Source organism: Scardinius erythrophthalmus (genome assembly GCF_964197995.2).
Source record: "Scardinius erythrophthalmus genome assembly, chromosome: 11".
NCBI classification, from domain to species: Eukaryota; Metazoa; Chordata; class Actinopteri; order Cypriniformes; family Leuciscidae; genus Scardinius; species Scardinius erythrophthalmus.
Genome location: NC_138231.1, coordinates 12,722,386 through 12,737,359, shown reverse-complemented (window position 1 = coordinate 12,737,359; position 14,974 = coordinate 12,722,386). Strand labels below are relative to the sequence as shown.

Genomic DNA, 14,974 nt, shown 5'->3' with positions numbered 1-14,974 from the left:
ATCGCAGCTTGTTATGAAGAAATCAGTCAAAAATGTCAAGTTCAAGTCAGACCACTTGTGAAAATAATTTTCCATTTTTTTTTTCTAATGCATTTTTTATTATTCCAAATGATTTTATCAGCATAATTATTTCGTTTTTGCTTTAATGACAGCAGCACCAACAATATTTTCACATATAAAGGAGTTCACATATTGGCAAAATTAAAGAAATGGTGCTGAATCGTAGACATTTTTGTATTCATTTTACAATGTTTCTTTCTTTAAATTTGTTTTGAAAAATCTAACACTTTCTGTTTATAATTACACTTTGAATCCTTTATTTTCAATGCGTTTCTAGACTTTTTTTTGTCCCCACTGTATGTTTTTGTGATTAATCACATATTGTAAAATCAAATTAAGCAATATGAATGAATTATTTCAATATGCACTTTACAATTGACTTTAAAGTTCAAGCATATTGTTCTTTTGGCAAGAAACAGTACAATGATCAGGTACTTAATCAAGGCTGTGGCACTATTTTTTGGAGTTGTTAATGCTTTTTTTTGATTGGATTCTGAAATTAAATTAGCTATGAGTCATTCTACGGATGACACACTGGTCTCCAGTGTGAAATGCTCCTACTTCACCTAGGTTATGTGTGCCATTTCCATCTTTTCTTCCATTCAGAAGACCATTCCACTATTATCATAGACAGAGTTACAGCATAAACCCACTTCCAAAATATATTTCATGTCATAATTCAGAGATGTCATGTGTACTACTTTGCAAAGGAAAACAGAAAGACATACAGAAAAATAGGATTCTAGTTCTGAGAATAACATTAAAACACTAAGGCCTGGTTTCACAGACATGGCTTAGGTTAAACCAGGATTAGGCCTTAGTTTAATTAGAACATTTAAGTAGCTTTTATAAACGCGCCTTAGATAAAAACATTACTGGTGTGCATATTGAGACAAAACAATGGCACTGACATATTTTAAGATATGTCAGTGCAAGTTGCTTTCAGTTAAAACGGCTCAAACATGCATTTTAGTCTGGGACTAGCTTAAGCCTTGTCTGTGAAACCGGGGCACTGTAAGATTATTATTGAAAACACAACTCTTTCTTTGATTATTGAACACAAAACATGCTTGAAAGTAAAAACAAATTGATTGCTTGCTGTCTTTTTACGATTATACAATTTTCAGATTTATTTTGTACCAGCTGACCACAGAAGAAGTGTTAATAATCACAGAAGACACATAATCCAGTCAGATCTGATCGATCCTCATTATTCAGCCTGGTCATTTGCTATTCGTTATTCAATATACTTATCTGTTACTAATAAGTTAACATTGCTAGAAACACCTATTTTTGCTTGTTCATGTTGATGTGTGTATTTCTGTGCTTACAGCACCATTGAAAAGCGGCAAATCAATCTATCTATCTCAAAATAAAAATATACATGCAAAGATAACCATGGAATGTAGTGTATCAGAGTACTAAAATGTACAAAACAGTGTAATGCTCCAAAGGCAATTCCTTCAATGCATGTAGTTATTGATCAGAGGAATAGCTGTGGTATATTAAAATCCTCTAATAAGCATGTTTTAGTACCAGTATCAAATACTTTATACAGATGTATTTATGCATTAGGAAGCCCTGTGTGATGAGTACAGACTCACTAAAGAAACATTTATTAAGGCCTGTCCGGTAATGTGCATTTCTGCATATTATCTCAAGAGAAATACTGTCGTTTATCAACAGAAATGGTAATATAAAGAAAGAGTTCCACTTAAGTTAGCATAAAATAGCTGCTATGATGCACCAGAAGAGAGCCACTGTGTGAGAGCGTCCACTCCTCGTCGTACAGGTCCAAAGAAAAATTCCACGTTTTGTGAGAAGTCGACACACACATTAGAGTACGCCTCTCCAACGAGACAATAAAGAGCAGTCCCACCCATGCTAATCACCACAGTAGCCAGACACAAGAGGAGAAGGACGAGGCACGAGTTTGCAGACACCTCATCTGGAAGCATGAGAAAGATGATCATTCTCACATTAATACAAAACAGAAATATGAATATATAAAGGCCCTGTGTGACCATTTGCTATCAAAACTGTGATGAAATTGTACCTTGATCGAAAGCATCATTTGGCTCTCTGAAACGGACTTTGCGTTTGGTCGAGTCTTTTTGTGGAGTCGCATTCTCGGTTTCCTTGACGCAGGCTCTCTTCTTTAAAATAGAGACTAAGCCATTTGAGGGAAACATCTAGAGAAATACAGTATGAAAATCCATGAAATAGACAACAAAATCTGAGGTAGAATTCAATTTAAAGCATGTACAGCAAATAATGTAGTAACCACAAGGGGGCAGTATGTGCAACATCATGAACTGAACTACATTATTGTGATCCCTTGTGAAAAGAGTACTTTTAAAAAGAGCACTTATTATGGAAATAATATACTTAAATGTGAACCAATGTATTATCGAATAGATTTTCTAGTTGAATTTAAGAGTGCTTTTTAACCCACTTAAGTAGGACTTAAAGAGACAGTTCACCCAAAATTCATTATTTACTCACCCTAAAGTTTTTCCAAACCTGAATGACTTTCTTTCCTCTGCTGAACACAAAAGAAGATATTTTGAAGAATGTCGGCAACCAGACAGTTGATGAGCCCCATTGACTTCCATTGTATGGAAAAAAAAATCAACGGGGACCAGCAACTGTTTGGTTGCCGACATTCTTCAAAATACCTTCTTTTGTGTTCAGCAGAAGAAAGACAGTCATAGAGCTTTGGAAAGGCATGTTGAGTAAATAATAACAGACACATTTTCGTAATTTTTCAAGTCAAATCAGAGGCCTAAACAAAAGTGATGAGAGTCTTTAAATCACTATAAAATAATTGTGTACAACAAGCAAACAAACACATGTAATCATCACTCAGTTGTCGTGTTTGTTGATCAAAAAAGTCAGTAACTCTTTCAGAATGTGTGTCCAATACAGTTCTGGAGAAGGTTTTTGCAGTTGGACTGTTATTAAAACAACCACGCCCAATAGCTTTAGGAAACCCTACACTCCCAGAACGCTTCTTTATAAAATTCCTGCAGCTGGCTGCCATAATGCTGTGGATGACATCACACTATTTTGCTTTCACAAAGCAGAAAAACCCTGTGGCTAAAAAATGTGGCCCGACAATTGGAAGAAAGTCCCATTTGACCTTTCACGAAGTCGTAAAAAGAATCAAATTGAGGACCCATATTAATACATCATTGCATATCTAAGCTCTGAGGAATACAAATCGTTCTGTAAGCGGTTGGTTTGGAAAGATCGCAGCAGACGGATGGTGTCTCAGCATGCTTATTTTTTCTATAAGCAGATGGTAATATGCAAGAGATTAACATCACTCCAACAGCGTCCTACCTCCTTTACCTGAATGAGGTCGTCCAGCTCATCCACAGGAACCTGGCCGTCAAAGTCTGTGTCGTCCTGCAGCTCCTCATTCCAGTACTCGTCCTCCTCAAGACCTTCCTCCTCCTCATCCTCCTCATTCAATTCACAGTTCTCTTCTGGCTCCTGTTCAGCTTCCAGCCATGAGCAGTCGTCCGCCCGATTTTCTCTCCCGGTTGAGTTCACTGAAGCTTGTACTTGTTTTGATCTTCTGTGTTCTGTCACACGGGTTGGGCTGTTTTGTAGTTTTATGTCATCCATGTTCTGCAATAACAGACTGCTTTAATCAGACTCGCAGAAACATAAACCGCGTTGGTGGATAATAAGACAATTATAATGTTTTTATTTTACCTTTTCCAAAGAGAAGTTAGGCCTGAAAGAGGAGCAGAGTTTGTCAAATTATTAATTAAGAAATTTTTAATTTCGGTAGTGTTGTTAAAATATTTTATACAATTGCAAACCTAGCAAATAATGAATCATTATATATATATATATATATATATATATATATATATATAATTATTCATTATTTGCTAGGTCACATATATATATATATATGTGTATGTGTGTGTACATTATAATGTATATTGCATAACTGTATATATATATACATACATATACAGTGCTATGCATAAGTTTAGACACCCATGCTAAAGTTGACTAAAAAGAGGAATAAAAAATCATCTTTTGGAAATTGAACTTAATGCCTTAATTTAAAAAAATAGGAAAAATCCAACCTTTAAGGACACCAATTTTCTTTGTGAATGAATAATGTATCGTAAATAAATAAATGTTCTTCCTTAAAATACAGGGTGCACAAGTTTGGACACCCCTATGTTAAATTCCCATAGAGGCAGGCAGATTTTTATTTTTAAAGGCCAGTTACTTCATGGATTAAGGATACTATGCATCCTGATAAAGTTCCCTTGGCCTTTGGAATTAAAATAGCCCCACATCATCACATAGCCTTCACCATACCTAGAGATTGGCACGGAGTACTTTCCATAAGATCATCTCTCAATGCAAATCAAACCAGCTATTAGGCTAACTGAAATAAAACCATACCAATCTCTAGGTATGGTGAAGGCTATTTTAATTTAGGGGTGTCCAAACTTATGCACCCTGTATTTTAAGGAAGAACATTTATTTATTTATGATACATTATTCATTCACAAAGAAAAATGGTGTCCTTAAAGGTTGGATTTTTCCTAATTTTTTAAATTAAGGCATTAAGTTCAGTTTCCAAAAGATGATTTTTTATTCCTCTTTTTAGTCAACTTTAGCATGGGTGCTAAACTTATGCATAGCACTGTATATGTATGTATATATATATATATATATATATATATATATATATATATATATATATATATATATATATATATATATATACACAAACAGTATATATATATATATATATATATATATATATATATATATATATATATATATATATATACACACACACACAGTATATATACAGACCAAATAATCAAATAAGATCAAATAATGAATAATTATATATATATGTATATGTATATATATATATATATATATATATATATATATATATATATATATATATATATATATATATATATATATAGCATGGTTATACCATTATCGTTTTTACATATTTTTATTTTAAAATATATACCTTTAGAGTAAGCTTCTCAATATATATAATATAATATATTATATATAAATATAAAAACACTTATAAACACTAGTATTAAAATAATATTACTGTTCTACTGTATTTTTGATCAAATAACAACTTAAACAAGTCAAATAAAAGCTCTTAAATATATTACATTAAGACAAGAAAATAAAAATGAAAACCAAATTTTGTTTAGAAAATGTTCAAAATTCATGTCATTCTTCTTCAGGTATTTCCCTATAAATCAGTTTAAATTGATGGTACTTGAAAAGACCCTGGTTCTGTCAGGGTTAAAGATTTTAACATTGGAAATAAAATGTAATGATTATTATTTTCTTTTTCTCGGACAGTTCTTGTCTACACACAGTCTCACCTCTGGTGTGTTCTGCAGATATGACTCAACACTTCCATATGCTCTCGCTCTCTGTCAGTTCCATTAGCGTTTAAAGTAGAGTTACTTTCGGTTTGGATGCTGATTTTCCTCTGGGACTCTGAAACCAAACATAAGGATTTGAGTCTTAAATATTTGGACTGTGTGTCTCATTTTCTCTCTCTCTCTCTCTCTCTCCCGCATATACAGTATACAATATGTACTCACTAGGGCTGACTTCTAATAGTCGAGGATTCGACGATTCGATTCGGAGAGGTCTGATTCGACTATGAACCTCATAGTCGAATACATGGGCGTCAGTTTGGTTTGAAATGTGCTGGGGACAGAGACGCATTCGCATTTTCAGAAGGGCTGGGTACCATTTTTATTTTATTTTTTCGCTTTCGCGCAGGTCCTGTAGCTTACTAATGTAAATAAATAAAAATGTATTCAAAAACCTGCTTCACGTTTTCAGCAGGGCTGTGGAGCGGCTGTGAGTTGACTCCACACGGTTCTCATGTGCGTTAAAAAGCTTTACGTGGTTTAATGTACCTAAACAATGATTACCAAATTCCCCTCTCATGTTGCTCCTCATAACCACTTAAAATGGTAAAAAAATCGAACCCAGAGTCCAATTATTATGGACGTTAACAGATATTAAGCGTTTCTGCTTTACATTTTCAGCAGGGCTGCGGAGCGGCTGTGAGTTGACTCCACACGGTTCTCATGTGCGTCAAAAAGCTGACTCCACACGGTTCTCATGTGCGTTAAAAAGCTTTAAGTTGTTTAATGTACCTAAACAACAATTACCAAATTTCCCTCTCATATTGCTCCTCATAACCACTGAAAATGGTCAAAAAATCGAACCCAGAGTCCAATTATTATGGACGTTATCTGATATTAAGCGTTTCTGCTTCACATTTTCAGCAGGGCAGCGGAGCGGCTGTGAGTTGACTCCACGCGGTTCTCATGTGCGTTAAAAAGCTGACTCCACACGGTTCTCATGTGCGTTAAAAAGCTGACTCCACACGGTTCTCATGTGCGTTAAAAAGCTTTACGTTGTTTAATGTACCTAAACAACGATTACCAGATTTCCCTCTCATATTGCTCCTCATAACCACTGAAAATGGTCAAAAAATCGAACCCAGAGTCCAATTATTATGGACGTTATCTGATATTAAGCGTTTCTGCTTCACATTTTCAGCAGGGCTGCGGAGCGGCTGTGAGTTGACTCCACACGGTTCTCATGTGCGTTAAAAAGCTTTACGTTGTTTAATGTACCTAAACAACGATTACCAGATTTCCCTCTCATATTGCTCCTCATAACCACTGAAAATGGTCAAAAAATCGAACCCAGAGTCCAATTATTATGGACGTTATCTGATATTAAGCGTTTCTGCTTCACATTTTCAGCAGGGCAGCGGAGCGGCTGTGAGTTGACTCCACGCGGTTCTCATGGGCGTGAAAAAGCTTTACGTGGTTTAATGTACCTAAACAACCATCACCAAATTTCTCTCTCATATTGCTCCTCATGTTTATGAAATGTTATGATATATGTGTGATATATATGTGTTTTTAGCTCTTTTGTTTGAAATGGAAAAAATCTAGCTGCTATCTAAAAAAAAAAAGAAAAAAAAAAGGTTCGACTATCAGTCGACTACGGCAAAATCTAACGAATCAGATTCGACTATGAAAATCCTTAGTCGAAAACAGCCCTAGTACTCACAGATTATGTGAAAGCAGTCTTAAAACACACATTTAATTCTCAGTTCCTGATATTTCATGAAAAAAATCTTTGTACCAAATAAAACTACAGCTATGCGACATTCTTCAAGTTTCACTTTCCACAGTAAGACCTTGTTGACAGTAAATCAGATAAGATGTGAGAGTCTGACCTCTGTACTGCAGTGAAATTGGTGAAGTAAAAGTCACATGTGGCCTGGGCAATGAAGCACGGTTGGGAAATGAGCAATTTCCTGAGATCAAACCATACCACTGCGGTTTACTTGTAAAAGATGAAACTAGCAATTCAACTTACAAGAGTATTGTCCTATTTATAAAAGGAGTCTCATCTTTATAAGATCAAATAATGCTTTAGGAAATCCTCTCACATGCAAACAATTTGACCTCCCCTGGTTAAAGTTATTATTATTTTAGGAAATACATTTTTGATGTACCATTTATCCATAATCATCTGGCATTCTTACCCCATTCATTTTGTATGGAGGCCAGATTAGACAGTAGTCTTTCATGGTACAGCTTCTCCAGATGAAGAAACTGCACTGCCCACTGATCTGAGATAGTCAATGCTTAAAGAAAGCAGCGTTTAAAGGTGTTTATATAGAGAGAGTACCATTCAAAAGTTTGAGGTAAGGTTTTTTTTTAAACAAATTATTTTTTTTTTTCAGGAAGGATGCATTAAATTGATCAAAAGTGACCGTAAATACATTGTACATTGTAAAAAAAACTTCAAAATAAATGCTGTTCATTTGATCTTCCTGTTCATCAAAGAATCCTGGAAAAGTATGATGGTTTCCACTAAAATATTAAGCAGCACTTTTTAACATTAAGCACCAAATCATCATATTAGAATGATGTCTGAAGGATCACGTGACACTGAAGACTGGAGTAATGATGCTGAAAATTCTGATTGGCCATCACAGGAAAAATAGCATTTTAAAATATATTAAATAGAAAACAATTATTTTAAATTGTAATATTTCACAGTATTTTTTTATCTTTCAAAAAACAAAGCCCATGATGACCAGAGATAAAATCTCATTTTAAAATTAAATATCTATCAACATCCTTCCTTTTCCCAACACCCGAAACGTCAGCATGGAAAGACACACCCCAGTGAGCTTCCCCTTGGTTACGCTTGCCCTGGTCACTAAGACAACAGCATCAACAGGGACCATTTAGTGACAGTAAAGGAAAGGCAAAGAGGAAACAGACAGAGATCAGGAGAATAACAGTGGTGGATTTAATATGCAAAAGGATACAGTCCTCTTCAAGGAAGTAGCCCTCCGCTATCTGTTAATATGGACGAAAAATATCAGCAAGTAAAATATGACATCTCCTTACCAATTCCTGGATCATCACAAAGACAGTTTCATCAAGCGTTCGGTAAAAAGACTCTCAGCTGTGGTCGATCAAAGCCGCATTTCCTGTTAAACCTGAAACTTGATTTCATTTCAATTCCCTGATCAAGAGAAGCTCTAGTGAAGAGCAAATTTAAAAGGACAATCAACAGAATGAAGCGCATGCGAACATGTTGACGGGTCTGACAGTGAGCGGAGAATGCTTGAGAAAATAACTGCCCTATCCAATGCATTCTCTTACATGGATCGTCTATATTTAGTGTAATGCAGGAAAATGAATTGTTTGTCCTGTACTCTTGATTTTATCTAACTACAATAATCTCATTGGGAGGCAATTTGCACCCCTCTATTTGTAACTCAACAGGGAGGTTAAAAAAACAACTCGCAGAGCACATTTCAGCAGTTTGTCTTGTTGACAGATCTGATTATAAATGTGCATGGTGTTTTAGTCAAAGCTTTTTTACATGCAAAATATGGAAAAACAAGAAATTAAAGGTTGAAATTAAAGAGTTAGTTTAAAACTGAAAGAGCTTATAAGAATAGAGTTCATTAGCGCCCGCCCACTTTTTCAGCAGCGTTGGTTCCGGAAGTACTTTTCCCAATCATTTCTCCCATAGGGATTTTAAAAAAAGTATTTGTTAAAGCTTTATAAGCCATGAACCAAGCCAAACTAGCAACGAGGTGAATCACAACATTACAAACTTTGATTTGAATCAAAAAAGTATTTGGAAATAAAAAAACAACGGTTCAAAACTGTGAACTTAACAGCTTTAGAACTTAAAGGGATAGTTCACTTTGAAATTACTGCAGTTCATTGGAACGAAACTTACTTCGCTACTGCAGTTCATTGGAACGAAACCGTAGCCAAGGCGACATCTAGTGTATATATCTATACCCGCCCGCGCCGTCAGATCATTTGGACGTGTGCTGTTTTCAAGAGATAACAACGATATAAATACTGTTCGTTTTCTCACACAAACCGCTCGTTTCGTGTCTTAGGCCATCAATGTGTACTTATGATGGGGAATTGTTTCATTTGGACGATGGGGAATTGTTTTAATTTGGACTCTGTGCTTGTGTTTTGAGCCAGTGACCATCGACCTGCATTATATGACTGACAGACAAGAACGGTTTGACCTAAAAATATCAAAATTGAAACTACTGCGGAAACAAAGACACCTACATCTTGGATGCCCTTAAGGTAAGCTAAAACATATCAAAAATTAATTTCAAAGTGAACTATCCCTTTAACAGCTTTTAGAACTACTATCCCATGAAGCATTATCTTGTTTCGACTCAGATTGGTGGAATTTTCTGTACAGCATCATGGGTAATGTAGTTTTCACCACAAATTCTGCTGTTAAACAGGATTATATTAAAACTAAGTTGAAATAATGCAGAATAACAGCTTAAACAGAAGCAAATATTATCATACTCGTAGCTCACAGTAAGGCTGTCTTTACAGGTTTATATGTTACCGTTAAAATTTCCCTATGGAGAAAATGAATGGTGCTATACTGTATATACTTTCAGAACAAGACTGTTGCACTCTATAAGATTACTGCTTTTTTCCCTTTAAAATATCCTTAAGTAAACAACAACGGTTATCAACACTCTTAGAATAAAAGGTTCTATATATAACTCTTGAATTTTAAAGGACTCTTTATGCTAAAAAGCTAAATAAGGAGAAATGTCTTACCTGATTGCATAATACTTTCATGTTTAATAGGTTATTTAATTTAGTTTATGAGCTGTTTAATTAATACATTTAGTTAAAATAAAAATGCATTGAAACAAAATTAATTAATTAAACTTAATACATAAAATGATCACATGATGGGAACCCCTAAATGGCCCTTTAAAGGGACAGTTCACTTTGAAATTAAATTTTGGTATGTTTTAGCTTACCTCAAGGGCATCCAAGATGTAGGTGTCTTTGTTTCTGCATTAGTTTCAATTTTGATATTTTTAAGTCAAACCGTTCTTGTCTGTCAGTCATATAATGTGTACAAGAGGTAAAAACGATATAAATACTGTTCGTTTTCTCACACAAACCGCTCGTTTCGTGTCTTAGGCCATCAATGTGTACTTACGATGTGGAATTATTTAATTTGGACTTCTCTGTGCATGCTCTTTCAGATAGTGACCATAGACCTGCATGATATGACTGACAGACAAGAACGGTTTGACCTAAAAATATCAAAATTGAAACTACTGCGAAAACAAAGACACCTACATCTTGGATGCCCTTGAGGTAAGCTAAAACATACCAACATTTAATTTCAAAGTGAACTGTCCCTTTAAGGTCTTTCATGCCAATTTGTGTTTTGGCTACGGCCTTTTTGTGGGCGTAACCTTTTCAAACTCCCAGTGCACTCACCTGATGTAAGGAATGAGGGAGGAGCATGTGATCATTCTCTTCAACAAGGGACTGCAGTGAAGCCAGAAGAGAAGGACTAGGTCCAGGGAGAGTTCCTGTACAGAGATCACATCAGGAAAAAAACATTAGGAACTCTGATGCAAATGCATAATTATGAATTAAGTAAACTGGTAAATCCAGTGATTTGAGTGCATTCTGGTTACTTAGGTTTATGGTTAATTAAACTACTTAATACCTGCTAATAATTAAAGGAAAGATTGTTTTTGGAATGTGTTCATGTGGTTAGCAGTTGGTCTAAATTTAACCTTAAAGAAGCAGTTCAGCCAAAATGACAAATTTGCCATTATTTCCTCATGTCATTCCTAACAAGTTAACTGACTTTTTTTTCCTGGAACAAAATAATCATTTAAAAGGATCCTCACACAGCTCTTTTCCATTCCATTGAACAAAAATACAGTAATATTGTGAAATTTAAAATAGCTGATATGCTGCATAAGAAATGTTTCTTTTTTATTATGAAATTTGTATTATTTTTGTGGAGAACGTGATACATTTTTTCAGGATTTGAAGAACGAAGTTCAAAAGAACAGCAATGTAACAAGTGTCCTTAGTACTTTTGTTTAGTTAGGACACTTTAACGTTGTTACATTGCTGTTCTTTTGAACTTGAATCATTTGAATAATTATTGAATATCTTGAATAATTTCAATTACATAAATAGTACACAAATAAATAAATAGTATATTCTTAAATATTTCTAGCTTTTGTGTTCCAAAGGAAAAAGGAAGTAATTCCATTTCACGTTTTTGATTGAATTATTTATAACCTTTTAAGTAATATTTCTTTCATCAAGACAAGAATTACAGCGATCTAAAATGCCTACCATGATCTAAAGAGCAACTATGGCTCTTGTTGTTTGTTGGAGACCTCTCTTCTGGGTTCATAATCTCCGAGTGGAGTTTAACAGCTTTCACGTCCATAACCTCTGCCTCGTGCAGCTTGTTCTGATTCTCATCAGAGGCTGTTAGGTAAGACGTAATGATGTCCTCAGCGGTCTGGGTTATTGCGCTCGTCTCTTTCCATCGTACAGACTTCCTTGTATTGGATTCTCCCATAACTGCAATGAATGATAGACCATAATGAAAATGAATCTATACCTTAATAAGAATTCAAGAGAAAGCATTAAGGACTAAATATATCCACCAATTGGGGACAGGGTGGTTTTTCAAGTTCTTCACCCTGCTCTGTCTCTTATGCTGGTCATATCTGCCATCAGCGACAATGCATCACAGTGATCGTAAATTGAAAAGAATTCAAAGAGGAAACACAAGTAGGACATGTCTGGTGTTGCTGAAATTTTTTTCAGGCAGATCTTGGGCCTTACTTGAGGAAAAACTTGTGAAGCTGTGAAACAGGGTGTCCTAAAACGAACCAACACTCACTTGATTTACTCCCGAAGCTGACAGCAAGCTCAAACTGACAGGTGTGTTCAAAAACAAGAGCCGGTTGTAGCAGCGCTGCATAATTCATGGGATAGGGATGCTTGTCTTTCACTCTGTCTAGGCATTTTGGGGGACGAGCAGTGAAACCAGAGACAGAGAGATGGAAAATGGGTGGAGTGTGGATGAGTGTCCTCATAGTAAATTACTTGTCACTGTCAGAGTGGTAACAGAACCATCATTCGAATGATGAGGTGGAAAAGGCTGACAGAAAAGTTGAGATGTTTCTTGACATAACATGACCACAACTGGCCAGATCGATGTCAAGATGAACCCTAATAAAAGCTGAACAGTGTGAACATATAACCTAACAACAGGGTGGGCAAATAATGAGACATGCTGAGATTGACACTGTACCTGATGCAGCAAAAGTGATATTGAAAATAAATAAATAAATTTCATTGGCATAAGTTCGTTTAATACACTACCGTTGAAAAGTTTGTGGTTGGTACATTTTTAACAGTAAAAAATACAGTAAAAACATTAATATAGTGAAATATTATTACAATGACTGTAGTGATATTACAGTAGTATGTAACTGTTTACTCTATTGTAACTATTTATTCTATTTGTCTATATTTTTTAAAATGTAATTTATTCATGTGATGGCACTTGATTACTCCAGTCTTCAGTGTAACATGATTTTTCAGAAATCATTCTAATATGCTGATTTGGTTCTCAAGAATCATTTCTTATTATCAACAGCATGGTTTTTGGAAACCATGATCATTTTTTTAAGGATTCTTTGATGAATAAAAAGTTCAAAAGAACCGCATTTATTTAAAAAACTTGCTGATTAAAAGTATATGTAAATAAATTATCTTACTGACCTCAAACTTTTAATCAGTAGTGTATATTGCAATATGAGTAATTTGCAGCAATAATGTAACTTAAAGAATCTTAAATCGTAGTAGTATATAACCATGTTTATTTGTTTTTTTTTATGGAAACACAATATTTCAGTTTTGCCTACTGTTTCTTCCAAGTAACTTGAAGTACCATGTAAAAATGGTCATTTTAATCATTTAATGCCATGGTATATATCAAAAACGCCATATAACATTCTGATTGTGTACCATGGCACCACCACGGTTTTGTTTTGGTGCTGTTATCTAACTGACTCATTTATTTTTATTTATTAATTTTTTAGTGATTTTTAGCTATTTATTTATTTTTGAGTGACATCCAGTCACATCAAGGTTGGGTTTAACAATGACTTTAGAGTACACTATAGTCAAACCATGAATTACCGTAATTTAACAGACAAAGTGATTGTATAGTAGCCTGCAAATATAGATGTCAGGACATGCTTATGTTTAACAACAGACAGGTGTTCACATGCGTGCCCTGAGGCCTTTATTAAAGAAAAGCACATACTAAAACTGACCCATTTTAAAAGAAAAGAAAAGAAAAGAAAAGAAAAGAAAAGAAAAGAAAAGAAAACTCTGTTCTCTGCCCCTCTAGTCAACTTTTAAGATTGCATCGTATTGAACTTCTAATGAATCTTCACCATTTTAATTAATGAGTGTGCTAAATTAATAAATGTACATATAAACGGCTTACATTACAACGTGGACAGGTAAAATACATTTCTATTTACGTTACTGCTCTTGTAATATATTTCTACTGATCTAGTTTTGCATTCATACCTTGCACACAAATGAAAAATGGTGTAAAGGGCGCGTGCTTTAGTGTCCCGTAACCATTTCACGGCGTCTTGTCTTTTCTCGCTATTTTATTTTCACCAGAACCATTTCAATAAAAGAAAAACAGACACACGTCGTACTTACGTTTAGTCTCTGTAATGATGTTACAATAGTCCGTATCTGTGAACGCGTGCACGCGCAGCGTTCATATCTGTTCCCAGAGCTGCTCAAGCAGCGACCCCAGACCCCTCTCTGTGATATACAGACCGATCTCAAATCAGTTTCGATGCCCTGCCTGTCTCTGCATCTGTGCAGTTGTTTACAATCCAAACATGGGCGTTTCTTTTCAAGGTTTCGATCTTGCTGGACAACAGTGGACGTTAGTGCCACCCATCGGTTCACATTGACATTGAAAGTGTTTGGAGACATAAAATTAGACATCAAATTGGTTTCTGTTCATTTCAAAACTGCATTCATTCAAGGCGATACAATTGTCTATTTGCCCACATAATTGCAAATATGACAAATTAGTCCTTAAAGCAATTAAATAGTCGTGACTCTTGTCAGGTGACATTAGAGAAAAACGTAGTTTTATTTTTATATTAAAAACTACTTTACAGTAGGCCTACTTGCATTGTAAGTTTTTACTCACTGCCCAAAACTGAACAATATCCAACAATGTTGAAACCAGTAAGCTGAATAAACTCTTATGCTACTATCAAATTATTCATCATCAACAAGAAAAATGCTGGTATAAAGAAAAAGTCTGCTTGATTTCAGTTTCAGTAATCCATCAGCATCCAAGAATATTCCAAATATTTTCAGAAGTCTTTCCCTAAAATATAAATAAACTATGAAAGCAAACATAAAAATGGACATTAGAATAT

General features: G+C 34.8%; 1 protein-coding gene across 2 annotated transcripts; it reads right to left on the bottom strand.

The window, feature by feature from the left end:
• Window positions 1-90: 90 nt before the first annotated feature.
• Window positions 91-14,354, bottom strand: cnstb (consortin, connexin sorting protein b). 2 transcript variants are annotated; one of them, XM_081378407.1, is made up of 10 exons: window positions 14,232-14,354; window positions 11,826-12,059; window positions 10,944-11,038; window positions 8,465-8,495; window positions 7,670-7,756; window positions 5,466-5,583; window positions 3,784-3,805; window positions 3,406-3,696; window positions 2,117-2,252; window positions 91-2,008 (listed from the first exon to the last, which is right to left on the bottom strand). In XM_081378407.1, exons 2-10 carry the CDS (start codon window positions 12,055-12,057, stop codon window positions 1,797-1,799), a joined length of 1,224 nt encoding a protein of 407 aa, XP_081234533.1. In that variant the 5' UTR covers window positions 12,058-12,059; window positions 14,232-14,354; the 3' UTR covers window positions 91-1,796. The 2 variants fall into 2 exon arrangements, with proteins under 2 accessions (XP_081234533.1, XP_081234534.1); XM_081378408.1 differs by having other exon boundaries at window positions 3,415-3,696.
• Window positions 14,355-14,974: the final 620 nt, after the last annotated feature.